The 27,576-nt window shown below is 45.8% G+C and overlaps 2 protein-coding genes and 1 long non-coding RNA gene across 5 annotated transcripts; 2 read left to right on the top strand and 1 right to left on the bottom strand.

Annotated features, from left to right (window-relative positions):
• The first annotated feature begins 2,415 nt into the window (after positions 1-2,415).
• LOC125757667 (uncharacterized) lies at positions 2,416-10,221 on the top strand. Of its 2 annotated transcripts, none has more exons than XR_007415417.1 (3): positions 2,416-2,704; positions 4,608-7,356; positions 9,280-10,221. It is a non-coding gene; the product is annotated as an uncharacterized LOC125757667 (long non-coding RNA). The 2 variants fall into 2 exon arrangements; XR_007415416.1 differs by having other exon boundaries at positions 4,608-7,368.
• Positions 10,222-10,763: 542 nt separating this feature from the next.
• LOC125757666 (uncharacterized) lies at positions 10,764-21,923 on the bottom strand. Of its 2 annotated transcripts, XR_007415415.1 has the most exons (5): positions 21,823-21,923; positions 21,573-21,788; positions 21,320-21,504; positions 16,277-16,491; positions 10,892-11,126 (listed from the first exon to the last, which is right to left on the bottom strand). XR_007415415.1 is itself a non-coding variant. In XM_049413498.1 (4 exons), exons 2-4 carry the CDS (start codon positions 21,586-21,588, stop codon positions 10,869-10,871), a joined length of 459 nt encoding a protein of 152 aa, XP_049269455.1. In that variant the 5' UTR covers positions 21,589-21,788; positions 21,823-21,907; the 3' UTR covers positions 10,764-10,868. The 2 variants fall into 2 exon arrangements, 1 of the variants encoding a protein (XP_049269455.1); XM_049413498.1 differs by lacking the exon at positions 16,277-16,491 and having other exon boundaries at positions 10,764-11,126; positions 21,823-21,907.
• Positions 21,924-25,272: 3,349 nt separating this feature from the next.
• LOC125756957 (uncharacterized protein K02A2.6-like) lies at positions 25,273-26,277 on the top strand. The gene has a single exon (XM_049412042.1). It carries the CDS (start codon positions 25,273-25,275, stop codon positions 26,275-26,277), a length of 1,005 nt encoding a protein of 334 aa, XP_049267999.1.
• Positions 26,278-27,576: the final 1,299 nt, after the last annotated feature.

Genomic DNA, 27,576 nt, shown 5'->3' with positions numbered 1-27,576 from the left:
ACAGCACTAAACTTAAGATGAAGGGAAAAGACACATACGACACGTATAGTACACTTCTAAGTGTCGTATGTGTTTCCTCCTTTCATCTTAACTTCTGGCACAGTTTACCCTTCTTTAAGTATGAATCAACAAGCCCAATAATTCTTAATGCTGTCCATGCACGAAGCCAGGATTTTTTTTCTTGTAGGGGGGGGGGGGGGGCACTTGCTGGAGGCCATGAAGAACACTTCCTTAATTATCAGCAAAATATGGAGTACTATTGAAGTCTATCACAGGTATCTGCACCTATTTAAAGGGGCCATGCAACAATTCTGAATTATTACTGCAATGAACAAGAAGCTTACTGCCTTGCCAATCGCTTGCCATAAATTTTTTTTTTTTTTTACAGGGTAAATTGTTATAGGCTCATTCCAAAGGCTCAAGTTGGTGGCGGTGCTGTCCGCTGCATCGCCACTAATGAAGAAGACGACGGCGCATGTATAATGAAGGCACACACACGAGTCCTAATGACAGCGCTGCATTTCCATTTTGCACACACACGCGCGCGCGTACTAAGTATGCTTTGCCGCACGACACGGCTGTGCTGCGGCAAGGCTGAATTTTAAACGTTTAACGTTCGGCAATTTAAAAAGTACCAGTGCTCCCAGCAATAAATGTTCCAATTTACTTCCTTGTTCATTTGTATGCACCTATTGAAACACACGCTGCTTAGAAAACCGATTGTGATCATCGGTGACAGCATAAGCTACACGGACAATATAAGTCGGGTGAACGCATTGTATATCCCGTCGCTTCCAACTTGTGCATTCCATATCTGTCTCGCACAGCTACGCAAGACGGAACTTAAATAAAGGTGATGGTTCAAGTACACTTCGCCCAATTGACTTTCCAACTGTGAGCGATCGATCCGCAAAGCACGCACTTACCACACATACACGTACGCCACAGTACAAGCTGTGCGTCAAACACAGACACTCCCAAATCACGTAACACATGGCCTTTATCTTACGCTCGTACAGCTCGTTATCGTTGCTTATAGATTTGGCGGCGGTCCACTGAACACGGGGACATCGCAGAAACAAAAGCGGCAACGACTTGCACATGAATCACAACGCACACAGTTCACGGGTTCACGCTCAAAACAAACACCAGTAGTGCCTTCTCGCTTTCTCTGCGAACACTCGCCACGCAGAAATAAACGGCGGCCTGAACGCTACTCTGCCGCCACCTATTCAAACACTTCAAGCCAAGTGAAGCCGTTTTTAAGCGGCTATATGGGTGCACCTAACGCTTTACCCCACCTACTGTCTGCGTCCACCCGGCCAAGAGAAAACGAACGCGGTACTTTTCCCGTTACAGTGATGTTTCCCGACGTATGCCAGATGGCGCCCATATCTCACGCAGCGCTCGTCTATCGTCTTTTACGGCATTTGCAGCGTAGCAAGCAGATACGCGGTCAATTTTTATACTTGAGATGGTGGAAATGAAAGCGGAATGTGAGGTTAGGGTCAAGATGTATGCCAAGAAACGTGACGTCATCGCAAGCGAGTATGGAATGAGTCCCAAGTGTTAGATCGGGAATAATTGTTAAGGGCCTTTGAGCAGTCTTAAACACCATATATTTTGTTTTTAAAGAATTAAGAACTAAGTAATTATTGCTGCACCAGTCCATGATGTTACTCAATGCAGTATTTACCCTTGATGTGAGAACAGTAAGAGATTTATGAGATGAAGATATGTAAGTGTCATCGGCGTATAAAATGCAATGATTGTTGTCGGGTGAATTGAGAAAGTCCGACCTGTGGTACACCCTCATTAATGCATTTAGTTGCCGAGAATGTGTCCGCTAGGCGTACCGTATACATTCGGTGAAGTAAATAGCTAGTTTTTTAGGAATGTTTGCGCAGGACCAGTTATACCGTAAGACTGAAGTTTAATAAAGGGCCCGTAAACAGGCTACGACTTTTTTTTTACACCCGCCAAACAAGCTCGCTAATCCGTACAGTAGACCGCGGCGATCACGCTTTCCGAATATTACAGCGCTGCGCGCCGCGCAGACCCTTCATTTCGAAAAACAATTCTCGCGCTTCTTTCCTACGCCTGACCAATCCTCCTCGTACGCGCAGTGACGTCAACTCGGCGATCGCCGAGCTGACGTAGCACTGAGCTCGTCGATTGGTCTAAACCAGGTCTCAACAAACAATTGTCAAGTTAACGTCAGTTCCTGTTCCCACCCACCGCTACGAAACTGCGCCTTGTTTTTTTGGCCCTGCGGTGATGCGGTTTCGGCCACGCAGTTGTCGTGCGTATATTCCTCGCACTGCAACATGCGTTTCGCCGGAGTAAGGGCTCTCTCGCGAACAATGGATGACGTCACTGCTACGTCACCCACGTGTGACGTCACTTGAAGACTTTTTTTCCCTAAGTTGGTTTTGACTTTTCCCCGTGTCGCCACGGAGTGCCTAGTATGTCACGTGCTTCATGAATTTCGTCCCTAATTATCTTCACCTCCGCCGGCGCTGTCTCCGCGCACGTGTAACGAAGTGTCGTCGGTGTCGTCAAGTAGCCGCAAAAGTCAATACTCCCATGAAATGCGACGTTTGTGGCGTTGGCCTGTCTTCACTGGAAAAATATGTGGAGCACCACATCGCAGCGCACAAATTCGCCGCCGACTACGTGCAGCAGGCGTTCCACAAAGATAAAGGTCAGTACCCATCCTGTTTTGGAAAAGACAGTGTCAGTGCATTTTTATCATCTTTTGTGGTGAGGCTGTACAGCATATGACCGCTTCCACGTGCATTCACTGTGCCAGCTAGTTATAATTCGCATGTGCTTGTCGCGTAGAAAAAAAAAAGAAAACAAGTATGCACAGAGGCACTAATTTTCACAATTTGCTCGATCACACTGAAAGTACTGCCGCTTGCGTCGCTTTTTTGTTTTCCCTCTAAAAACAAAGCAGAGCAAATATGTCCGGTGGATACATGATGTGTTGAAACAGGTGAGCGCACAAGACAGGGACAGTGAAAACGACACATAGAGCGCTACTTCCAACTAACATTTAATGCGCTACACTCATCACGTGGTAACATCGAGTGCTTCAGAACAAGACTATCAAAAAAAAAATTTAATTTTTTTTCTTCCTTACGCTTTTTTTTTTCTCGCTAAAGATTACAGGCGGTAACGTGCCCATGGAAACAGGGCGACAAAGCGAAAAAACCTTTGATACCATACAGAAGTTTTTGACCGAGCTCATGAATGCGTTATCAACGGCAAAAACGGCTGTGTGATAAATGAGACATGAGATGAACATGGGTTTTAACAAAAAGCGGATCATCCAAATGAAGAAACAATGATGCGGCTGAACAAAGGAGGCTGTAAAAAGGTATTAAAAATGGCCTTGAAAAGGTTAACACTTAAAAAGTGAGAACAACAATAAAAGTTTTGCAAAAACGCACTCTTTCTTCGTGAGTGACACAGAGGGCATGCTGACACAGCTGGGTCCGAGCTGTTCTGCACATGATGCATCATATATTTCTCGAGCTATGACAGCCTGGTCAAGAAAGGGGGTACAACCGCAAGCTGCACAGTGTAAGGCCATGTTGCCGTCAGACTTTTAAATTGTTGGCGTGTTCACGCAAGCGATCGTTAATACATTGGCCAGTTTGGCCAATGTAAACACATCCACAAGAGAGCGGAATCTTACACACGATGCCGCATTTACAAGACAAAAACCGCGTGGTGTGCTTCTTGCAGCATGTCAGGCCTTTCACTGTTCACGTTTACACGCTTGCACAGGCCTCCAAAGTTTGTTGTGGGCGGTAAACACTACACTGACTCCTGCGCACCCTGCAGCCTTCTTAATCCTATGTGACACTTGGTGCACGTATGGGATAACAGCAGTTTTTGTCCCATCTTTGTTGTTTGGAGGCACATCACTGGTTTTCTTGAGTCTGTGCAACAAGGTCTCCGCAAGGTCACACACAACTCTGGAAAACGTGTGCTCTCGAAGAAAGATATTGTGTTTTTGCAAAACCTGTTGACTTTTATTGTTCTTACTTTTTAAGTTTTAACCTTTTAAAGGCTTTTTTAATACCTTTTGATGACCTCCGCTGTTAAGCCGTATACTTTGTTTCTTCATTTGTATGACCCATTTTTGTTAAAACCCATGTTCATCTCATGTCACATTTATCACCCAGTCGTTTTTGCCGTTGATAGCACATTCGTAAGCTCGGTCAAAAACTTATGCTTCAGAAGTTTTTCAGAAAGAATATCAGTGCACTGAATGAGATGAAGGGTAACTGAAGGACTTAATTTATTTTGTGAAGCAGAGAGAGTGAGGGAGCAAAATAAAACATTTGACATTAATCTATCAGGGGCGTAGCCAGAAATTTTTTTCGGGGGGGGTTCAACCATACTTTATGTATGTTCGTGCGTGCGTTTGTATGTGTGCGTGCCTATATACGCAAGCAAAATTGAAAAAATTTCGGGGGGGGGGGGTTGAACCCCCCCCCCCTTGACTACGCCCCTGTAATCTATGTCTAAGGCCTTTGAACTATTTTCGTTGGTTTAATGTCTCTCTCTGATACTATGTTGTATTTGTATTACAGAATTCAGTGAATGGAAAGCTCAGGAAGAGGCGAACTGTTGGTTTGTTCTTCACACGGCTCCCAAAAAGCTGGCCAGTGGGGAAACGAGGAGCCACTACTACTCTAATAGATCAGGAGTGGCTAGGCCAAAGGAAGGTCATGGTAATCGTCGAGAAAAAAGTCAGGGTACCTGCAAGTCCGGTAAGATATGTCTTTCATTTATTACTGTGACGAAGAAGGAGAACACTCAGAGCCCGGCACCTGAAGATATCACCATAAATGTAAGGTACCAAAGAAAGCATTATGGCCATAAAGCAGAAATTCAGCACTTGAGGATGAGTGACAAAGAAAAGGCCAACGGGGTTAACCAACGTAGCAGAGGACCTGGAGCGTGGTGTGCCCATGAAAACCATATTGAATAATATAAGAACATCTGTTGGGGGCATGTAAGCTGAGGCCAGCACATTTGGCAGAACGCATAACTCTGCATAACATCAAACGGTAGTTTCACATTGCTGCTCCTGAACAGTGTCACACCAATGATGCTGTCAGTGTAGATATGTGGGTGAAAGCAATGTAAGACAAAGGTGAAACACTTGTCTGTCTGTATAAGGCACAAGGTGCAGTGGACCCAACTGGTACTTTTGGTGCAACAGATTTTGCCCTTGCTTTGATGACAGAGCCACAAAAAGAGCTGTTAGAAGAATTGGGCACGGGCACTGTGTGTCTTGACTCAACACATGGAACTACAGGGTAACAGTTTGAGCTGACCACTCTTCTAGTGCTAGATGAAGTGGGATAAGGTATACCTATAGCCTATTTCATCTGCAACAGGATGAATGAGGAAAACTTGGCAGCTTTTTCAGGTCTCTTGAGTGTGCCATCAACGAAAAAGTGGCTGCTAAGACATTTATGTCTGATGACGCCTCACAATTTTACAAGGCATGGTCGTCAGTTATGGGTGTCCCTCAGCTGAAACTTCTCTGCACCTGGCATGTGGATAGGAATTGGCAGAAGAAGATACATGAGTTTGTAGAAAAACAACTGAGGCCAGACATGTACCACAACGTGCGACTCCTTTTAGAGTTCCTTGACCAGCAAGAATTTGAAAAGTATCTTCAATCATTCCTTGACACTGAGGAAGAAAAACTGAGGGATTTTCTGAAGTACTTCAAGGACAACTATGCAGTTAGACCTCAAGAGCGGGCCTACTGCTTTAGGACGAGGGCAGGTATCAACACCAACATGCACCTTGAGAGCATGCACAGGACGATGAAGCACAGCATGCTGGAGGGAAAGAATAAGCGTGTTGATAAACTAATTTCTGCACTCATGGACTTGACATATCATTTTTTGATGAAGAGGGCAATCCAGATGATCAAAGGGCAAGAAGTTGAGTGCAGTTGAAAGGTACCACAGATCTGGCACTGAAATGGCAGGTTGTGCCAAATTAAACGAAGACGGCACGTAGACTGTGCCATCTCAGTCTACTAAAGGGCACTCTTATACAGTGACAAAAGTCGGGGATGCTGCTTGCTGTCCCTTGAGATGCAATGAATGTGCAGTGTGTGCGCACCAGATACACTTCAAAGTGTGCAAGCACATTCACTGTGTGGTCATTGCTAACACATTGTCAAGCACTGACAATGACGACTATGAGAGCCCACCTGAAACAGTAACTGAAACGAGTCGGGCATTGCACATAGTGCAAAGCATTGCAAAGCTGGAGGCGGCCACAACAGTGCCGAGCCAAAAGTCATGGATCGATCTCGGCCGCGGCGGTCACATTTCGATGGAGGCGAAATGGTAGAAGCCCGGGTACGTACGATGGCAGTGCACGTTAAAGAACACCAGATGGTCAAAATTTCCGGAGCCCTCGACTACAGCGTGCCTTTACCTACCTCATGGTTTTGGCACGTAAAACCCCAGAAATTATTATTATTATTATTGCCAATGATGACCACATGCCTCAACAAATATGAAAAGTACTATGTGTTGATGTTGGCACTGGACCGAGGTTTCCACTAAATATAAAATTTAAGTCACTCATATGTCTCATCTGCTCTATCTGACACAACTGCTGCTGTAATTAATAATTGACTGGAATGCAAAGTGTTCGATTGGTGAACGTGCTGACCTGCCCATTTCTCACTTATGATTTCTCATTTCAGATATTGTATTACTGATTGTAGAGGTGTTAAATGACATTGATTTCCCAAAGCTATGGAGGAACCAAACCAGCATTTTAATAAAGCCTTATTGTCAAAGCTTAACCTGGTTGTGTCTTCCTGTGTTGATAATGCATACTTGTGCATGCGGTTCCTGCACTACATTCATTACAGTAATGCAATGCAGTTTCCTTTCAAGCCACGAGGACAGAGTCAGAATCGATTTAGATCTGTTTCTTTCTTTATGAATGCTTAGATTATTATTGTTGTTGTTATTATTATTATTATTATTATTATTATTATTATTATTATTGTTATTGTTATTGCAGCGGTATTTGCACACGTTTTCTGGCTACGGCACGAATCCTTTATTACAGAGGAGAGCTCGATCAACATCGACATCGTCTGCAATGGCGGATTGTTTATTTGCAATTTGCAGCGTTTGCGCGATGTAAATTGTTCTTTCGCTAGTTTCTTGTACCTGGTAATGTTAACATTAACGCTCGCTATCGAGTTTAGGGTATGTTTTCTCACACGTGAAGGTGTGGTGCCTTTTTCACCCGTGGATATTCGTACTCGACTCCGCTCGCCCACCACAGCAGGTGAGGTCATTGGTAAGATACACGTTCCGATGCAACTTCCAATTCAACATTGTGCTTTGTATGAGTGTCATGCTCTGCGCTTTCGATAGGTATCGAGCTCTTTGATCGTTAACTTGCGCTAGATGTGGTATCGAGCCAGTCGAGCTCTGAAAATTCATTTCCGATGATCTGGACACGATCGTGAACGTGCATGAACGCGCGGGTACCACACAAAATATAAGCTAAAGCTGTGCAGCAAATTCAGATGTACTAGGTATTGCCGCGAACAAATATTGCTTTGCTAATGGGCGTCGATGACTGCCCAGCCCCCCACCCCCTCTTTTTTTTTGTACATACATGTAAACCGTGATTTCAATTTGACAGCTTTGCTTTGAAGGCGCTTTTAGTGCTATAATGGAAGCGATAGCTTGCTTTTGATGACCTCTGCGCTGTCAGTGCATCAGGACATTGCATTATTGATAAGACAGAATTGTTCACGTCCAGCACCCCTCGCAACGTAAAGCTTTTGAAGATTCTTGCGCTACACTTGCTCATTTTCACGAAAGGGGGTGTTTTTGGAAGAGTTCAAGCACCCTTGACCTAAAGACGCTGATTTCTTCTTATCAGTGCTAGAGTTACTGGCTACGCTACCTAAAGGTAGCATATGCAGTAACTAATCAGTGCCTGCCAGCAGCGCACCAATTGAGGGTGTGTTCTGTATAACTTCGTGCAAGAAAAAAATCAGAACTAAACGCACAGTAGAACTTGCTACAACTGAGCTGCAAGTCGGGTTGAACTTTCGATTCAAGTGCGAGCTTTCATTCGACTACATTAAACCCTTTCAGACGCGATCTATGAAGAACTGCCTGTAATTCGTCAGAGTTGCACATTATCTCAAGGGACTCGACGTTGCAACAAAAATATTGTCATGTATGTGCTTTATAGTAACTAATCTTGATTAAACTGCAATTGCATTGAACCTGAAGTCATTCATGTTCTGCTTTTTGCAAAAATAGAATGAAATCTCAGGCTAGAAATATAGTACTAATTTTTCTTTTTTTGGTTATGATCATTTCGAGCAAAGATAAATTATACTTTTTAGGTGACTTGGAAAAAGCGGAACATCAAACATGGTAGTGCCTTCTGCTAATTGACTATATTTAACGGTACACTGCAAAATGAAGTTGAAAACAGATCTATTACACAGGAGGTTCAATTTATCCACTCTTAAATGTATCTTGTTCTTTCTTAGCCACTAGTCAACACGACTAGCAAAAACATGTGATGTAGACAGTTGTATACAAGGCGTCTCAAACAGTTATAGAAAGAATGGTGTGCTAAAAGCTACAGCAAGACAGAGTACGACTTTGCGAAACTGCAGTCGTAAGTGCCGCCGCTTTAGGTTTACAGGTTGATCCATCCACGGCTTGGATGTAGACCATACTTAGAAACTAACTCGGATGATACCGTTGTCACATGGTGCACTGCTGATCGCAATTAAGCCCAATCAGGGTCAAATTTCTCAACAGTGATTGACTCGTTTCTGCAACTTGCATACAGTAAATAATCACAGTAGAGAAATTCTACCCAGTCAGGTCCCATCGTGATCAAAATTGACAGTATGACACCCATAATACATATTTGTCTGGGAGGCCAACTTTTGGATATACAGGTCTTACTCGAAAAGAAAAACTAGATACATTGTTCGATAGCAGCCTATTAACATGTTGGCTCACGCACTTTTTCAAGCACATTCAAGATGTGGCATGAAACTCTTGCTAAACTCTTCTCACTCAGTTTGTACCAATCAGCTTATTTGCCATGTTATATACAAACAGATGCGGTCTCACCTATAGTGCACACTATGGGCTCACTTTCTTGAGCTAAATTTTCGTGACGTACAGCCTGACACTTAGAAACACCATGTGGCTCTCTTGTTTGCAGTTCATCCGCCTTGGTGCAGTTGGCCTGCCTTGCAAACTCATAAACGGCATTGTGTGTTGCTGCCATGTCTTCCGTTACTTTCTCTCAGTAGCATGAACGAACTATCCGCACCCGTTTTGTCTGCACTACAACGGAGATGCCTCAACTTCAGCCTATGTTAACCCCCACTGCCTTTCAAGGAACTATGTCAACAATGCCAGCACTATGTGCTGCTGGGCCTCATAACATAAGCTTGCTCAGTGGCACAAACTGTCCATATACTTTTGCCCCACAATGCAACTGTGCCATTCTCAGTGGTCCGTATTGGGAAGCACTCCAGATCTACAAACACTATGATGTGCTGTTGGCTGCTAGAAAATGACTCGTTTATAACAGCGGAGTTCTGCACAACATAGAAACGGTTATGAATGTAAAAATGGCCATCCACTCCCATTTGTTGCACAAAGCTACGATAAAATTCATATGGATTTCTCGTAAAGAACAGCATTTTAGTTGGCGAAAAATTTGACATGGTCCACAGTTTGAACTCGAGAACGACTTTTTTTCGGGGTGGTCGCTCTACCATTTAAGCTAACCAGTATGCTAGTAATCAAAGTGCGAGGGCAAATTCAGTTTGAAGCGCATGGACACTGAATATGACAAATGAGTTCTGTGGAAAGCACAGTAGGTATAAGTAGCTTATAACCAGCTGCAAGTAATGTTTTTTCTTTCAAGTTTGATTTTCATAAATAGATATTAACGCAGAATCTTCTGCTAAAAGCTGCTGCACGTTTCCACAGGACCCATTTGCCACATTCTGTGTGCTTTGACTTTTCAACTAATTGGCCCTTACACTGCCCATTGCTAGCCTACTGGCTATCTCAGTTGTAGAGAAACAGCCCTGGAAAAGTGTTGGTTCCAGGCTTGAGCCCAGGAACAGTACGAATTTTTTGTCTTCCTTTCTGAGAAATCAGTATGGATTTCCTGGTAGCCTTGTACAAAACAGGTGGATGGCCATTTTTCAATCCAAAATAACTTGTTCTCTACACAGATGATGTATGCGAACACAACTGTGATGCCTTGAATCATGTCTGGACGAGCTGGGCTTGGAGCATGCAGCCAAATGTGATGGTAGGAGCTCCAAGTGAATGTTCTCAAATGTTCATTGTTCCAGTGCTCCCAGAACGAGGAAAAAGCTGGGACACAGCACTGTGTGCCTTGGCTTCTTTCCTCGCACTGTGACATAATGAAGTAGTACCAACTAGCCCAGTTCATTGCGCTCTAAAATGTGTTTAGCTACTTGTGATGCCGTTCAGACCAATCTGCTTGGCACATTCACAGGTAGCAATAGAACACAGGGCTGCCAAGATAGCAAAGCCATAAATGCAAGGCCTGCGCGTGCACATCTGAGCTTGCAGAGATAGTGTCCTGCATAGGTCACTTGCTTGATGAATGTGCAATAAATGCAATTTTTTGGGCAATAAAGGTGTGATGACATATGCAATTTCTACATTTATTTGCTGCAATACAGAAACGTTCTCGATTTGTTCGAGTAGTGATTAGCATTTATGAAAGATAATTAATGCAAGGTCATGCTATATGTATTACTTTCAATTGAAAGACCCTGGGGCACAATCTTGCACTCGCAGGACTTCGCGGCCTTTTGTGTTGCAGTGGCTGCACTTCAGCAGCCTGTAGCAGATACCCAGCTCGCTGTGTCCATGTGACTTCACTCCAGGTCCGAAGTCACGGGCAAGAGAACTGACGATTTTGGCCAGCTGATCGATCCCTTGGCCTCTGTGCACATGGTACCCATCAATTGCTAAGGGCGCACGTCGTGGCTCTTTCGAGGAATTGAGAAACCGATGCTGTAGGAACAAAAAAAATTAGTGCAATTAGGAAAAATGTGATGCATTGAGACAAGAAAGAACTTGCAGATCAACTGAAGTCACTAAACAAAAAGAAAGGGAAGTGAACAACATGGGACCACAGCCTACAGTTTCATAAGATAATGGAAAAATTTGGCAACATAACGTGTTGCTAGTATGCTGCAATGTGAAAATTTTTCACTGCTAGATGGGGCTCAGCCGGAACTTTTGAAATCAATACACGCTCCTTTGAATGTTTGCATTGCCCCTGTATATGTGGCTTGCACCAATATCACAGCTTGAAATTACATAGCCATTCACCCCGTGTGTCGGAACGGAACTAAAAACAAAAAGATATTTTTGGCCGGAACGAAAATAACAAACGTTATCTATTATTTCGTTCCAGAGTGAAACCGAAATATTTTTTATCAGTTTTCAGTTCCCGGGAAAACTTGGTGACCTGGAACAACCGAGGTCATGCAATGTGAGCAATAATACATATGTCAGGGTATAGTGTTAGCGCTTATCTCATGCAAGAATTCCAAAGTAAAGATGTTCAAATTTTATGAAAAATGAAAAGAGTGGCAACCAGAGCTGTTTATATTAATGCAAGTGGACTTTCGTGTGCCAGTCACACTAGTGTGGAGAGGGCATTCTCGGTGCCGAAGTTTGTTTTATCAGAACAGCGGTCTTGCACCCTCGAGGACGGGCTGCTTCTGAGAAAATGCTCACTCCCTTGACACAAAACATAGGACCTGCTCAGAAAATTCATAATTCACTTTTGAGAAATTTAAATACAGTAACTTGGAAGGGTGCTAGTTTTGGGGTTGAGTTTTGGGAATTTGATGATGCTGGCCCAGAAGCCCCTCAGGGACGAGACCAAGACAGACCAGCAACCATCTTTACTCTGCCGAGCCTCGGCCGCAACTGCCCGCTGCCAGTGGCTGCTGAGTGCGAGCTGCGAGCGCACCATCGCTCATCATTCTCTTCTTCTACGGCCAGCACGCTCGCAGCCACCGCTTCTATACTGCCCCCTCCCCTCCGGTGAAACTGGGGAGGAGGGCGCAGTAGCCGCTATCCTTGGCCACAGCGGACAGCACGTGGCGTGCACGACCACACGTCGGCACGGTTCGTCCACCACGTAACCAAGGTCCCGGTGTTGTCCGTGGCAACTGGGGGCTCCGCATCCATTTTCGGGTTAGCAGTCGTCGTGGCAGCCGCCTTGCTGCCACCGTTTGTGGTTGCCTGCTCTTTCCTGTTGCTGACCTCTGGTTCTTCCTTCCTATAAGTGTATAGAAGCGTATAGACAAGTATAAAAGCGGCGGCTGCAAGCGCGTCGTCCGTAGAAGAAGAAAACGAACAATGGCACGCTCGCAGCTCGCAGTTGTGGCCGAGACTCGGCGGAGTAAAGATGGTTGCTGGTTTGTCTTGGTCTCCTCCCTGACAGGTTTCTGGGCCAGCCACAGCCACGACACCCCACATAGCTCGCGCTAGTCTGTAGCAATTCGTCGTACAGTTACTTGCGCTCCTCTGAAGAATGCGGGAAGAACGTGTTTTACCCGTCCCACGTTCTTAAGAGGAGCGCAAGTTTACCACAAATCCTATGTTTTTATCGTTACTTTACCTTCAAATTTTCGCATAAAAATAAGAACCGTTACAAAACATTATTTTCTTTAGTTCCGGAACAGAAACGGAACTTTTTTCGGTGGAACGAAACTAAAACCGAAACGAAAAACATTTCGTTCCGACACCCTGCATCCACCATTGCGATGAATCACTACTGAAAGCTCACCAACCACCACTGAAGCTATAGTGACAGTACTAGAATATGTACCGTACTTACTCGAATCTAGGCCGACACTCGAAATTCGCAAGGCCAGAAAAAAAAAAACTTAATCATGGTACTCGAATCTAAGCCAACCCCCCACTTTCGCACATTGTTTTTTATAAAAAAACATCAGCTTAGTTCGAGTAAATACGGCACATGCATTTCAGATTCAATTAATGGTTGCCTGCACATTTGTATAATGCCCCAACTGCTTTGACACTTAACGCAAGGAAGCAGCAGCCAACGAAAATAAATATGAATATTTCAGCCTGCCATACATGGAGAACACGTGCAAGCATCCAATGTTCATATGTGAAAGACAACAGTGTTAGAGGAGAGAGCCTGGTGCGGATAATAGAAGAATTTTGACACAGCAAGCCTGTGATGTACACTTCACTACATAGTCAAAAGTCTGATAAAAACTTGTCAGATGGGGAAGGTACCAGATTAACATATTAGAACGCGCCTCAAATTTTTTAAAAGTACATAAAATTGATGCTTCGGGACCACTATGGCCCCATTGCTCACACTAAAAAAAGCATCAGTGGGGCGCCTATGTATAGCCTATGTGCCACAGCGTGCAGGTAGGGCAAATTACCAAATGTACAGCTAGTTCCACATTTTTCCGATTTCATAAAGATTCCATGAGCAAACATGAAGATTACTACTTTGTAGCAGATAGAGTGTATTCAGATAACATCGGTGCATGTCTGTGGACCCCTTTAATTTCGCTGAAAAAAAATATTTTGCTGTATGAGTCCCTAGGGCCACGAAACCAATGTTAGTATTGCGAAAAAAAAATTTGCCTAAGTCAAAAAAATTTGGACGGAAGTCTTCACTCAGCAGAACTGCTTTTCGCGAATTTCCCGAAAATACGATTTTGACGAGATCCTACAAAGAAATTATTGCAGCTGCGAGTCAATTTTTCTTGGCTTACTGTGAATAACATGCATTTATAAAATGTTATGTTGCAGTTCTGTTGCCCATAACTTATGCAAAAGAAGTTGCAAATACGGCACCCATTGCTCAATAATGCTCTAATTTCAGATTTTTTCACTCCACGTCTATAATACTCGAAATTTCCCAAATTTTCCAGAGATTTGCCACGCATTAGGTTAACCATTGTGCTAAGTATGATTGCCGAGGATGATGTCAGACGCAAACCATAAATGCATATGGTAAGAAACGTCTCTAAAAATAAAATACTTCGAAATTCAGTTTAAAAAAAAGGCCATCTTCAATTTTTTTTAAACTCCCCAGAATTAAAGCCAAGCACGTGCTCTAACTTAATCTCTAAAAACATGTTGCATTATTTTTGTTAGATAGGAGTTACAAAGCCACCAAAGTGTCCAAATTGACGTCAAGTTCACACACAACCACTTAAAGGGGTGGTGCCATCAAATTTGTGGCTTGTGCATTCTTTGTTGCAAACATTTCTTATTGATCTTGGAAGCATGAGACACACTCCCAAATTCATGTATTCTCTCGAAACTATTTCACATCGCCTTATTTGTATGAACGACTTTCGGTTTCGGTTTCTGGGCGACAAGTTGGACACCGACATCACCGTGTAGGAAGCTAGAACAAGTGCACCCACAAAGTTGTGACACATGCAGTGCTGCATTGTCTGCTCTCGCACACAGATGCAAGCAACCGTCCGTACGCCTTCAAAACTTGCTAAAATCCTCCATCATCCCCAGATGGTCGGCGAGCTTTCAAGAATGACTGGTAAAACCCGTTTTGTCTACGTAACCCAACAGCAGCACCACATTAGTGAAAAGATGTTGAGTGGAGTTTTGCACAAAACTCTCCACAGAATGGTACTGCACTGTTAAACGGACCGTCTCAAACAAAGGTGAAAACCACCTAACGTTATGGAAATTGCAAGCAGTATTGAATCCATTGCAAGAGACTCTTGTCTGCTGAGACAGTCATTTCATAACAACTGACCTACCTTCATTTTAGAGACTAAAAACATGAATTCACTTCACAAGTGCAACCAGTACTTGCTGGAAGCAATCCACACTAACCAGCTGCTGAACTCACTGAATATTGGCATGACTCTGCTGCTCACTACCCGAGGCCAGCAAATGCTGCAATGACATTGCTGTGCCTATAGTCGGGTACAACTTTAGAAGACAGGAGAGGCCCCGCCCAGATGACCGAAGCGCAGCAGCCAATTGCCTCCGCGACTAAAGAAATAGTCCTGCTAGGCATGTTCTCCGTCGGCGGGGTCACCGGCCGTCCGGCTCATGACGTCACCTGAAGTGCGTGCCTATTGGTGGAGGCTCGTATGCATCCGCCTTTGAGGGGAAAATGCCGCTGCCTTCTAAAGTTGTACCCGACTATAGCTAATGAAAGCTGGGATGTTGAGAGGGTTCTTTCAGCTGAGGTACAGAGTCGTCCACTTCCACCTTAAACACCGCACCGTGCGGCCAGCACTCCGCGGAGCGCCTCTCTTGGTTAGCCGCGCTTGAACTCCTACAACTAAGCAACTCAGCTCCTTTGAGCCCAGTAGCCAGAATGTTCCCGCTGCTCACGCAAATGTTTTTGATCAGCTTCAAAGCTAGGCGCCGCAAAATTGGCGATAAATGCATGGTAAGGTCTGACATAACAGCTTTAAATGTGCGAAAGTTTGGATTGTTACTCGCCTGAAAACAAAAGGATGTGAGCAATTTGCCAATTTCAGAGAAGTTACATTACATTCAGGTGTTATCAGCACTGCTGCCTTCATGCGCTAGCGAATTTAACTCGCCAATACGCCGCCCTAATTTGCTACTCATTTGCAACCATGCTTATTCGTACCATTCATGCAGAAAAATTAAGAAGCATTCTAATCGAGTTTTCAGCTGAACTCATATCACGCAATCAGTGCACCAAAGAAGCGCGGCTGACAAATGATTACTTCTGTAAGCAGGCGCTGAATAAAGCTCGACTCCCTTTTTATCGCTAGTTGACCCAAAGCCCCGCGTATCGCTTTATATATTTCTTGGCTCAAAACTTTAGCACGAAGCAGAAAGTTTTCCGTGAGCCTTCAATTCGCAGCACAAACCTATATTTTTTTATTGTCGACTTTGTGTTGCCAAACTTTCAGCTGATGAAAACAATCGTGTGAGTAGCGGGAATATTCTAACTGTACGGCACAAAGCATCTGAGTAGCTTAGTTGCGGGAGTGCCAGCCCGGCTTGGCGATCTTACTCATGCACGGGCCAAGGTTTATTACTTTTAAGATCGCATGCAGAAAAAGAAAACAGTAGGTAAAAAAGCAGTGCGGAACGAGGCGCAGTCGCTGCGCTTCTTGATTTCCATGAGATTAAGTTACCTTCATCGAAGAGCAAGCGCGATTGGGCGGAGCCGCTGCGCTTTAGCAGACGACGCGGCGAAGGCACCACCTACAGTTGTCACTGCGCTTGCGTGCCCCAGCCGCCCGCGAGAGATGCTCCGCGGAGCGTTGGCTGCACGGTGCGGTGCTCAAGGTGGAAGTGGATGCCTCTGTACATCCAAAGGTGAGACAGCTCTCGAATGAAGACCAACATGCTGCACATGCAAATGGCAATGTACGTTAACAAGGACGCGTAAAAAATTGGTGATCAGCTTTTTGTGAATTAAATGTGTCTTTTCCTAGATGTTATCAAGGCTCTTTACTGTCCTTTTGACTTATCAATTTGTGTAAATGTATTTCATGTAGAATTTCTAAACTAAACCCCCCCAAAAACATGCAGTTCAATGATGGTTCCACGAAAAATGTGATTTCTCTCAAATTACCAGCTTGAAAAATAGCACCCAATTTTTACCCTCTAATTTGAAAAAATATAAAACACAAAAACAAACCACCGTGGTTATGCAATTTGTGTTAGAATGCTTTGGCTTCCTGTGCGACACAATTTGTACAAACCTCACCACCAGACAGGCATAGATGAGACTCTGGCTAAGAACATGTGCAAGGTTGTAACCAAGCTGATCATTGCGCATCATAGCAACAATAAGGCCGTCGTCATCACCATGACCAAAAAATAATGAGCCACCGATCAAGACAACAAATGTGTGTGTGTGTACCTTTCATCACATTTACCACCAATCATGACAAGAAACGAGTTCATACATTTGTTCATATTTGTGTGTTATGTGCTAGACAGCTTCACTGGTAACCTGCTTTCACAAAATGGAATGGCTCAAAATTTTTATCACAATTTTACGCACCAATTCAGTCATACACACAAGACATTGTAAACAGTGGTAGTTTAGCACAATAGCAATAATACGCCAGCAAACGAGCAAGGCCTTATCTATAAGAAAGCAACATTGTGCTTATAAAGCCCCTGTTGCTGTGGTTCGTGTTTGTGCACTCAGCATGTATACGCACTGCGCATAAGCACCACGGCTTGACACAGGTTGCCAGTTCCCTTAGTCACAGTGATGGCAAAGCCGCCTCTCAGCAATCACTCCTTTTGCCTTATAAAAAGCATAGAATAAAGTGGGGATGCCTAATAATATAGACTGTAATATCAAGCACGAATTATGGTGCATGTAAAGAACAGAAGACTGTACAGCAATCCGAATGGCTCCTTTGCACAGTATGAAGGCCTGTCCACCAGGCTGCACAACAAACCGGTTTTTGCAACATTGAAACACATTTTAAAAATGCAAATCCTGTTGAAACTGCAAAAAGTGCGCTAGATTCTATCACTATAATTTACGGTCCTTCCATTTCCACTAGGATATGATAGCACGTTCTAGCCAGTTAGTTGTCTGTGTTTCTAACTTAGAATTATTATGTTTAAGCTGTTGCATTAACGTAGACAGAACTTTCAATGGCAAACTTGTAAGGCATATTGGGAAACACCCAATGGCTCTCTATTGATGAATAAAAGGCTTTTACAGGGCTCTAAAATTGCCAAAGCTCCGAACGAGTGTGACTATTGGTGTTGAATCCTTCGTCTGAGGCAAGCTTTGAGATTGGGCTAGTTGCTAATCCATCTTCAACAAAAAGGGTAGGAGTGGACAACAGACAAAGAAGGGAACAAAGACAACCGTTCCCTTCTTTGTCTATTGTACACTGCTGCACTGTTTGTTGACGATGAACTTCGTTTGAGGTTTCTAGTCTTACTGATATAAGTCGTATCAAAGTTCATGCGTGGAATTTTGTAGATTACCCCTGGTAACTTTTATTGCTCCAAGAGGTCTTTAACATGTGTGAGCTGTCATGTTACCTAGTTTTTTGGCATCTGGGAAATTCTCACACAATTAGTGTAAAGAAATCTTGCAAGTGACTCGCTTATTCCCTGCACCATGGGATGCCCACATACTTTTGCTGTTCCCGTTTGTCCTCCCAAAGAATCAAAGTGCTCCTTAGACAAATAGTTTCCAGGAGGTTGCCCACAAAATGCGTGAACTGTGACACATCCTACATTAGTGGAACGAAAAGTTCAAACAAACAACAAAACACCATAAAAAGTGCCTTGAGAAAGGCAAGACATGCTCGAACACTGGTGGATAATTATTCATTACTAACCAAGCAATTAATTTGGACACCACTGCTCTAATCGCAATGAAGAAAATCTTTATACATCTGATCTCAAATGTGGTATGTGTGCAACTTACTTTAGCTGTACATGTGTTGACCTACCCAGGATATACACCAGCACCCACTGGCACCTAGGCCATAATAATCACCCTCTTCGCATTCTTTATTGTGAACAAGGGGCCCATAGTGGTTCTGAAACGTTAATTTCAATTGTTGCCTTTTCAAAAGGTACCTCACATACATGAACCCATTTCGTCGACAGGTTTTCATTCGTCCACTGAAACAGATCGAGATAGCAGTGACTTGTGGGCTTTCATTTATTCAAGGGTAACAAAAGTTACCCAACGACGTCATAGTGATTGGTTGTCACTGAGAAGATGCGGACACTGGCGGCTTTCTGAATTTGGTATCACCACATACTGATGTTTCAGTCAAACATTTCTTTTCCCATGCCTTGAAAACACTGTCTTACTCTATTAGTGGCCTTCGGTGAGAAAGGCTAGGATGCTTGTGTCGCCACCACTGCCATTGTTGATGAACCATTCCACGGCCATTGGAATGGTTTATCAAAATTGTCTCTAACATACGAGCCAGCTCATGTGACGGCACATGCAAGCCATGTATTCTCAAATGCCTCTACTAAAAATGGCACCACGTTGCCTCACTCCGCTAAATCTAAATACTGAAAAGCATCCTCACTGTCCATGTATGTCACAGTCTTAATGAAAGGGCATTAAATTTCAAGGCCTTGTTTTCCACTGTGTATAATGGCCACATGCAAGATCACTAAAAGGTGTGCACGTGCTTAACGTGCATTGCCACCTTCATTTCGGTATTAAATGCGAAGCATTTCTTAGCGAACCTCTGGCACTTTGAGCGTTTCTATCTACGTATCTATCTATCTATCTATCTATCTATCTATCTATCTATCTATCTATCTAGCCGCCTACGTCTGGGTTCTCTCATGATCGCCTCCTTAACTTGGTGTAGACCAAAATTTGCATGGGAGGGTAAGAGGATTTGACGAATATGATTGCCTGGTCATGACATGAATAACTTTAAAATCCTGTCGCGTACGTCGTCAAACCCTTTCCACTAGACACCTCTGGCACATACCCGTCTACCACGGGCCGCGGTGTACGGGTATGCGCCACAGGTGATTGACAGTTTATATCTACCCAGGAACGGCGAGAACAGACATTGGTAACTTAGATGCGAGAGCGTTAAGAAAAACCAACATCGGCAGCGTTGACTTGCCGCATGGAGAGAATGAAAATTAGGATCCCAGCAGGAATCGAACCCAAGCATTCTGCGTGGCAATCAGGTATTTAACCACTGAGCCACGCCAGGTCTATAAAGTGGTTTGGAAAAACAGCCTACGCAGGCGTAATATTGGTGCAACGTCAATTGTGGTTGTGGTTCTGGCTATCTAATTTTACAAGAAAGCAATAAACACTACATAATGCTCCTACGATGTGTACCCCTACGATACGTGCGTTTAACGTCTGTAGTTCCAGTGTTGGCTCCGCTTTTATAGCAGTGTAATAAACATTGCGTTACTATTCCTATGATTCAGCAAGCTATATTGAAGCATTTCTCGACCCTGGTGGAATACATTAACGAAAGTTACATATGATATCGACATCACCGCAACGCAAAGTGCCCTTCGTCCACCAGAACGACGCAGTGTCCTCTTCATTTCTTACTAGGCTGGGCGATGGCCTCATGCTGACCGAGGATGATGCCAGATTGATTGACAGCCGCTTTGTAGACTAGGCTACGTAGACCACATACGCCCTGATAGTCTACGAATACGACTAACACCATCCACTGATGTTGGTCTAGGTAGCACTATCCTGGCCTACCAGCCTCGACGGCCTATACCTCACCAACGCGAAGGGTGGCTCCAGGTTCCGACATGTCGCTGGCTCGGTCGACAGACAATTTGTTGACGAAATGACCGAGGCATCCACGAATTCCAACAGCTCTACTATACCACATACTTCTCCACACATGGACTCCTCATCACCACGATCACGACCGGATCCTATAACAAGTCATGACCAGCTGCTGGTGCTCACTGATCACGGTAATGATGCCCTTGTTCAAGAACTGTGAAGAACTTCTTGCACACATGCACATGGGTTGGTGAAACGTGCGTGCGTTCTCGGGACACGTATAAGCACTACACGTCAGCTTACCGCTTCTGGTGTTGGCAATACCCACGTTGCCATTGGCAGCGTTACCCAACCGTAAACAACTGGTTATATAACACAATGCGGCTCTTCAACATATATATGTGTGCGTTTAAAATTTATACGAATCTTTAGCCTCATTTTGTAACGTGTCGCTCATTAAAAAAAAGTTACGCCACACTCACCTACCCGCCGCATGCTTCGCATACCATCGACTCCCACGGTACGTGGGATCTGCCGGATTTTTTTCCCTGTATCTCAACATCGTGTGAACGCCTTGTCAATAACAACAGTCAGGTATTTCAGATGAACGCATATACACGGGAGAAAATTGCTAGGAGCACTTACAACTACTTACAACTAAGTTTTAAAATTCGTTAGAATGCGGTGCGGACGGTACGCATCTACATACCGCTTTAATCGGGTCTGTTGGCAGTGCAGGTTTACCGTGCAGCAATACGGATATGCCATATCGTCGTGGTCGGCATGTCAGTATTTTAACCCGCAAGACCTCTACCGCATCACTTTACCGCAAGCAATGAGCAACTAGCGCGGCTAAAAAGTTCTTAAAAAAAAGCTGCGTGCCGACCACGACGGTACGGCATTTCCCTCAGCGGCGCGCACCAGTATGTCAGCGTAAACTTACCTCGGCGTTCAAGATTCGAACACACGGCAGGCGTTTCAGCGTAGCCGTCAGCTTGCGGTTCAGCAAGCGCGTTTTCTTGATCTGGCGCTCCGCATCGGCGTCTTCAGAGCTGGAGCAACGTGGCAGCACTTTGAAGACGTATACACCACGGGGGCCACATCGTGCTGCAGTTGCAGAACTAACTTCTAAAACGTAAAGAAAATACAACCTTCAGTGACTGATGCCAAGCATCTCACAATTTCAGAATACGTACCCCTATATTGTCGCATATATCTTGAGGGTCCGCGTTGGCACTGCAAACGTCGTTACCACCAACGTACAAAACGACAGTCTACGCGCTGAAAGTGCATCGCAGAGACGGCCTCAGCCATTCGCACAGCGTCAAAACCACCAAAACTAAATGTGCAGGTCTCGACGGATGTTTTCAAGTGAAGGCGACTCCTGCACATGAATTTAACCAGGCTGTCGCCTACACCGCGCAAAGAGGGCATAACTCACCACACCGCGCAAAGAAGGCATAACTCAAACAAGGCCGGCGACTGCGGTGAGGGTACCGAGTAGAACATAGGCAAGTAAGGGCAGGGGACAAGGCCGAGGAATCGTCGGATCTTTCCCTAGCTACAACAGTACCTGTCTAGGGGCAGGGAGTACCTCCCTATGGTAAAGTCAGATCCGGTTTCGCGCCAAACCGGGAGAGCCCCGACTCCGGGGATACGCTTTCGCACTACATAGCACCTGCACGCACTTCGCCTTCGACATGAGGCGAAGCGTTGTTCAGTTGCCGGCTGCAAATCGAGCGGAGAGAGGGGAATCTCCGGTAGCTCGGACGGGTCGCGCTTGCTCGCGCGTCAAGCGGGGTTCTCCAGGCTATTCTCTCGCGCCCCTTCGACGTCTGGGAAAGCAAGCACGCATTCCTGCTGCATTGTGAACTGTCACAAAGGTTTAAAAATAGTGAAGAGCCGAAAACTGCCCGTCAAGTTACGGAGCACGTGCGAATATAAACAATAAACAACTAGGAGCCGCAGCAAGCGGAAGTGCATTGCGACTGATCGAGCTCGCCCATGACCTCAATTGTTGACGTCGTGTCACGTTGCCGAAGTGGGCGGAGTGACGACGACGGGCTACGCCTTTTCCTCCATGTGGCGGAGAAGGGTGGTGAGGCCGCGCGAAAATTTGAAACCACCTGAAACAGATGTTCTAACCCCTGTAACTTCCTTATTATAGCACGTACTCGCAAAATTCTTGCGGCAGCATGTTCACATAGCAAAAGTGCGCATATTTCTTTTCATTACAATTTTTGGACATCGGGGTTGTTTACTGGCCCTTTAAACAATACTTGATGGCTAATTGTGTCAAAAGCTTTAGTGAACTGAGGTGCATTCCTTGAAGTACGCGCCGATTAGAAGCATCAAGAGCGAATTGCAACCGAAGCGAGGGTTAGAGATGCTGCTATGTTGCCGGAGATCGTCATGCTCCCTTCTGGGCGACAAGCGATTTTTTCTGGTTTTCCAGAAACCTGCGACGCGACAAGCGACGGCGATGGCTGGCCCTCCGCGACAGCAAATCATGTCGCTCGTCACTGTCGCTCGTCGCCGTCGCTCGAAAATCGCGTGCATGGGGTTGGGCCTTTAAGGCTGCATCGAACATTCGGGATACGCCCCCAGAAGCAGCTAGTATGTACATGTACATTTGCAGCAGTCTGGGCCTATCTTGTCGCCAACGTGCGAGGCCACGATCATCCCAGATAATCGCGACGCGTCTTGGATCGTGATCCGAGATGATAAGGCCGCGTGCAGACGGTTATTGGCATGCGCATAGCTAACGCTTCACGGCACTATCATCAGGCAAAACCGTCCAAAAGCTGAACAAGCAAGTAATGAACACCGCAACCGAGTAAATTTCCAGCAGCACTTCCATATATACACAAACTCTCTCACAACCTGAAGAATGTGACCAGCCGTTTTGGAGTTAGTGTTGGTTTTTCGGCGCCTAATAGGTTAAGTAGGGTTTGTGGAATCGCTGAGCGAAAACAAAAAAAGCGCTTGTTAGGAGTCGCCAAAGAAGACTGTGACTCACTTTGTGCTGTGTACCTCTTGCCGTTTGCATGTGTATACATAGGCCAAACGAGTAGATGTATCAGGCGTTCGTTACAAGGGAGTCCACTCATATGTGTCCCAACATGTTGCGCTGTGCCATTGCGCACCTATGTTTCATGAAGCTGAGGTGCTGTCAACACATCGCCACCAAATCACAAGAGAAATAATTTAGGCTTACAATATCATGAAAAGGGGTGAGCGTACCTTCTATCGCTCTACATGATAGCCAGTTTATTTTCCATGATAGTACAGCATCTTAAAATTCCTTGTCTTGAAGAGTACACGTGGTCTGTTTCTGGTTTTTTCCGTTTCAAGATGCAATGCTGGCTTGCTCTTTCTTTCGCGGTTTTGGTTTGCTCAAATGAGGTCACATGGGTCTGAGGGGTGTGTAGCTTTTCTTTCTCTTTTCCTTTCATATGCTTTTAATAAACATTCAGTTGCGAGTCAGCGCTATGGTTTGTGCTTCTACCGTAAAATGCCGAGCAAGCGCCCCCCTCTCCGGTGAAGGATAATCCGACCAGATTTGGAGGGGGGGGGCACTTGCTCGGTCCCGGACCGAAATGTATGATGGCGGCGGTAGAGCCGCTAAAAATAAATGCCTATCTATGTTTCTGCTGTGTTCCAAGCAATCCCTGTTTCACGAGCGAGCCTCCAAACCCGTGAAGGACCGGATGCTGAAACTACTTCCAGATGTTGACTCCTCTCCTTCCCCCGCTTGGTGCAAAGGAGCCACCCTTCGTTTCCCCCGGCAGTTCGGCTGCCGCCTCCATCCGAGTAGGAATAAACTTGTTTTTAACCGTTCGAGGCTGTCTACGCTTTTTGAGACCATCGCGACCCACATAACAGTGGCGACGAGGAAATGGATTTGGACCTACGCTACGGAACTATATTGACAAGCTACAAGCTATGGCTACGCACGGGCTCCCAAATCGGCTACCCGAATTCAACGGCTCATCATGGTCATCGTGGTTTGGACGCCTGCAATTTTACTTCGAGGCTAACAACATCACTGATGCAGCAATGAAGAGAGCCAATCTGCTAACGCTGTGTGGGGAGCAGACATACGACACAGTCTGTGCCCTGATTCAGCCACGCACTCCAGCAGCCGTTGACTACGACGACATCGTAGCAGCGCTACAAGAACACTATGACCCAAGGCCATCGGAGGTCTACTGTCGAGCCCGCTTCCAACGGCGAGACCAACTGGAAGGCGAAAAAGTGGCCTAATACGTAGCGGCTCTCAAAAAGCTCGCTGCTGACTGCAATTTCGGGACGTTGACCGCGACAACTTCAGCTACTGCGCAGGAGGGAGGATGGACTGCTGCCACACCTGCTACCACCACTATGCTCCCCTTGGACGTTATGTTGCGTGACCGTTTTGTGTGCGGACTGCGTGACGAAGGCCTACAACAACGCCTGTTCGCGGAGACGGGTCTCACCTTCTCCAAAGCCTACAACATCGCCCAACGAGCGGAGAGCGCCGGTCACCAGCAGAGGGATATTCGACGGAACTTCGAGCCGGTGCATCAAACCAGTCAGCAGTCAGGTCATTCAACGTCTAAGGCGAAATCAAGCAGGAAGACACAGCGCTGTTGGCGATGCGACGACATGCACGATCCCCAGGTATGTCGATACAAAACAGCGACCTGCAGTTTTTGCCACAAACTGGGATACATTGAAAAGGCATGCATCACCAAGTGCAAACAGCTCCGACCGAAGACTTCAGTGCAACGGAGCAACAATGTCGACGCACAGGAGCACTAACGTCATCACCGAACAGCACTAACGTCATCGGCACTATATGACTTAAACGCCGTTGTGAACCTCGGCACGAGACCGAAGATTACGACTGAAATCATGGTACACCAGCGCCTTATCAGGTTTGAGGTGAATTCCGGAGCAGCATGCACGCTCATCAGCGAGGACACTTTTCGCGCCACTTGGCGTGAGAACGCGCCAGCTCTCCAGCAAGACGACACGCAGCTGAGAACGTGGTCCGGACATTCTCTTCCACTACTGGGCTGTGCCAACGTAGACGTGTACTACAACGGTCAGACCCATCAGCTCCCCTTGCTAGTCGTTCACGGTTCTGGATCAAGCCTTTTAGGACGAAATTGGTTCACCCCTCTTGGAGTGGTCATTGGCGGAGTTCACCACACACCCAGCTATCCGTCAGTGGAGGAGCTTCGAAATAAGTACAAAGCGGTTTTCTCCGAAGAAATACCAGGAAACAACGGACCTCCAGTCACACTGGAGCTGCGGGAGGATGCGACGCCGAAATTTTTGAAAGCTAGGTCGGTACCTTTCGCCTTACGAACGTCTGTCGAGAATGAGCTTGACCGGCTGCAGGAACAAGGGATCATCGAACCGACGCAACATTCGGAATGGGCTACACCACTCGTTGTCGTCCGAAAGAAGAACGGTACCCTACGCCTCTGCGGAGACTACCGGAGCACTGTCAACCTGGCGACAAAAGCATCTTCCTACCCACTTCTGACACCGGAAGAGGTTTTTAGCACGCTTCGTGGTGGAAAAATCTTCAGCACCTTGGACTTGACACAAGCCTACCAGCAGCTGAAGGTGAGCGAATCAACGTCTGAACTGCTCACGATACACACCACTAAGGGTCTCTACGAAGTTAAAAGGCTACCATTCGGAATATCTGCAGCGCCAGCAATCTTCCAGAAATTTATCGAGTCTACACTTAGCGGGATCCCTGGCGTTTGCGTCTACTTGGACGATGTTATTCTCGGTGGCGCCTATAATGAAGAGCACACAGAACGCTTGGAGCTCATTTTGGAAAAGCTTTCAAATGCTTACTTGCGCATCAGCAAAGAAAAAATGTGTTTTTGCGGTGCCTGAAGTGAAGTTTCTTGGATATCAAATTGACGCACAGGGTATCCATCCCACTGAAGACAAAGTGCGAGCAATTACTGAAGCATGAGCGCCTACTAAAAAGCAAGAACTGCAGTCGTTCTTAGGGCTATTAACGTTCTACGACCGGTTCTTAGAACATCGAGCTACAGTGGCCAACGATCTATACCAGCTCCTGCAGAAAGAAGTCCCATGGACTTGGTCGCCACGCCACCAAGAGTCATTTGTTGCCCTTAAGCAACTACTTTGTAAGTCTACAGTTCTGCGGCACGACGACGAAAGGAGACCCCTACTGCTAGCCTGTGACGCATCACCATACGGAGTAGAAGCAGTCCTCTCCCAAGCTGACGACCAGGGACGGGAAGCCTCGATCGCTTTCGCATCGCGCACCCTATCGCAGGCAGAGAGGAATTATTCCCAGCTAGATAAAGAGGGACTTGCTATCGTCTACGCAGCAGATCACTTTCGGCAGTACATCACGGGCAGAAAAGTGACATTCATAACAGATCACCGGCCCTTGTTGGGTATTATGGGTCTCCAGAAGCCAATGCCACAGACTTTGTCGCCGCGAATGACACGATGGTGCATCAAGATGTCGTCGTACGATTACGAACTCGTACATCGCACTGGAAAGAAACACCAGAACGCCGACGCACTAAGCCTCCTGCCGCTAGACACCACAATAGATGAACCACCCCCACCGGGTGATATACTCATGTTCGAGGCGCTGCCGAACCCTCCGCTAACAGCTGACACGGTAGCAGCGTCAACGCAGGAGTGCACTGTTTTGAAGGAAGTCTACGCAGCTATACAAGAAGGCAACGTGCAGAAGGTAAAGGGTGAACACTTCAACGCTTACCGCAAGCGAGCTGCGGAGTTGAGCACTCATCGCGGTTGCGTCACCTTGGGATCAAGAGTTGTAATTCCGGTGGCACTTCGCGAACAGGCCATGTCGCTTGTCCACGCAGGTCATCGAGGCATTGCTGCCATGAAAAAGTGTGCCAGAAGTTATATGTGGTGGCCTGGTATCGACGATGATATAGAATCAGCAGTTAAAGATTGCCAGCCGTGCCAATGCAACCACCAGACGAGCCTTGGCACACCCTGCACATTGATTTTGCTGGACCTATCGAAGGGTGCTCATTCCTGGTGGTTGTAGACGCATACACCAAGTGGCTTGAGGTAAAACAAATGGCTACAACGACATCGGCAGCAGTTATCGACACTCTGCGGTCGTTGTTTGCAACGTTCGGTCTACCGCGCAAGGTGGTCTCGGACAACGGCACT

Source organism: Rhipicephalus sanguineus, chromosome 1 (assembly GCF_013339695.2).
Source record: "Rhipicephalus sanguineus isolate Rsan-2018 chromosome 1, BIME_Rsan_1.4, whole genome shotgun sequence".
NCBI lineage: Eukaryota > Metazoa > Arthropoda > Arachnida > Ixodida > Ixodidae > Rhipicephalus > Rhipicephalus sanguineus.
Note: the sequence above shows the minus strand (reverse complement) of the source record. Positions and strands in the feature narration are given on the sequence as shown.

Coding starts and splice junctions, on each gene's coding strand:
- LOC125757666 (XM_049413498.1), bottom strand. Junction 11,127..21,319: donor TTCGAATCTTGAACGCCGAG/GTAAGTTTACGC, acceptor TTGTTCCTACAG/CATCGGTTTCTCAATTCCTC.
- LOC125756957 (XM_049412042.1), top strand. CDS start 25,273: ATGGTACACCAGCGCCTTATCAGGTTTGAGGTGAATTCCGGAGCAGCA.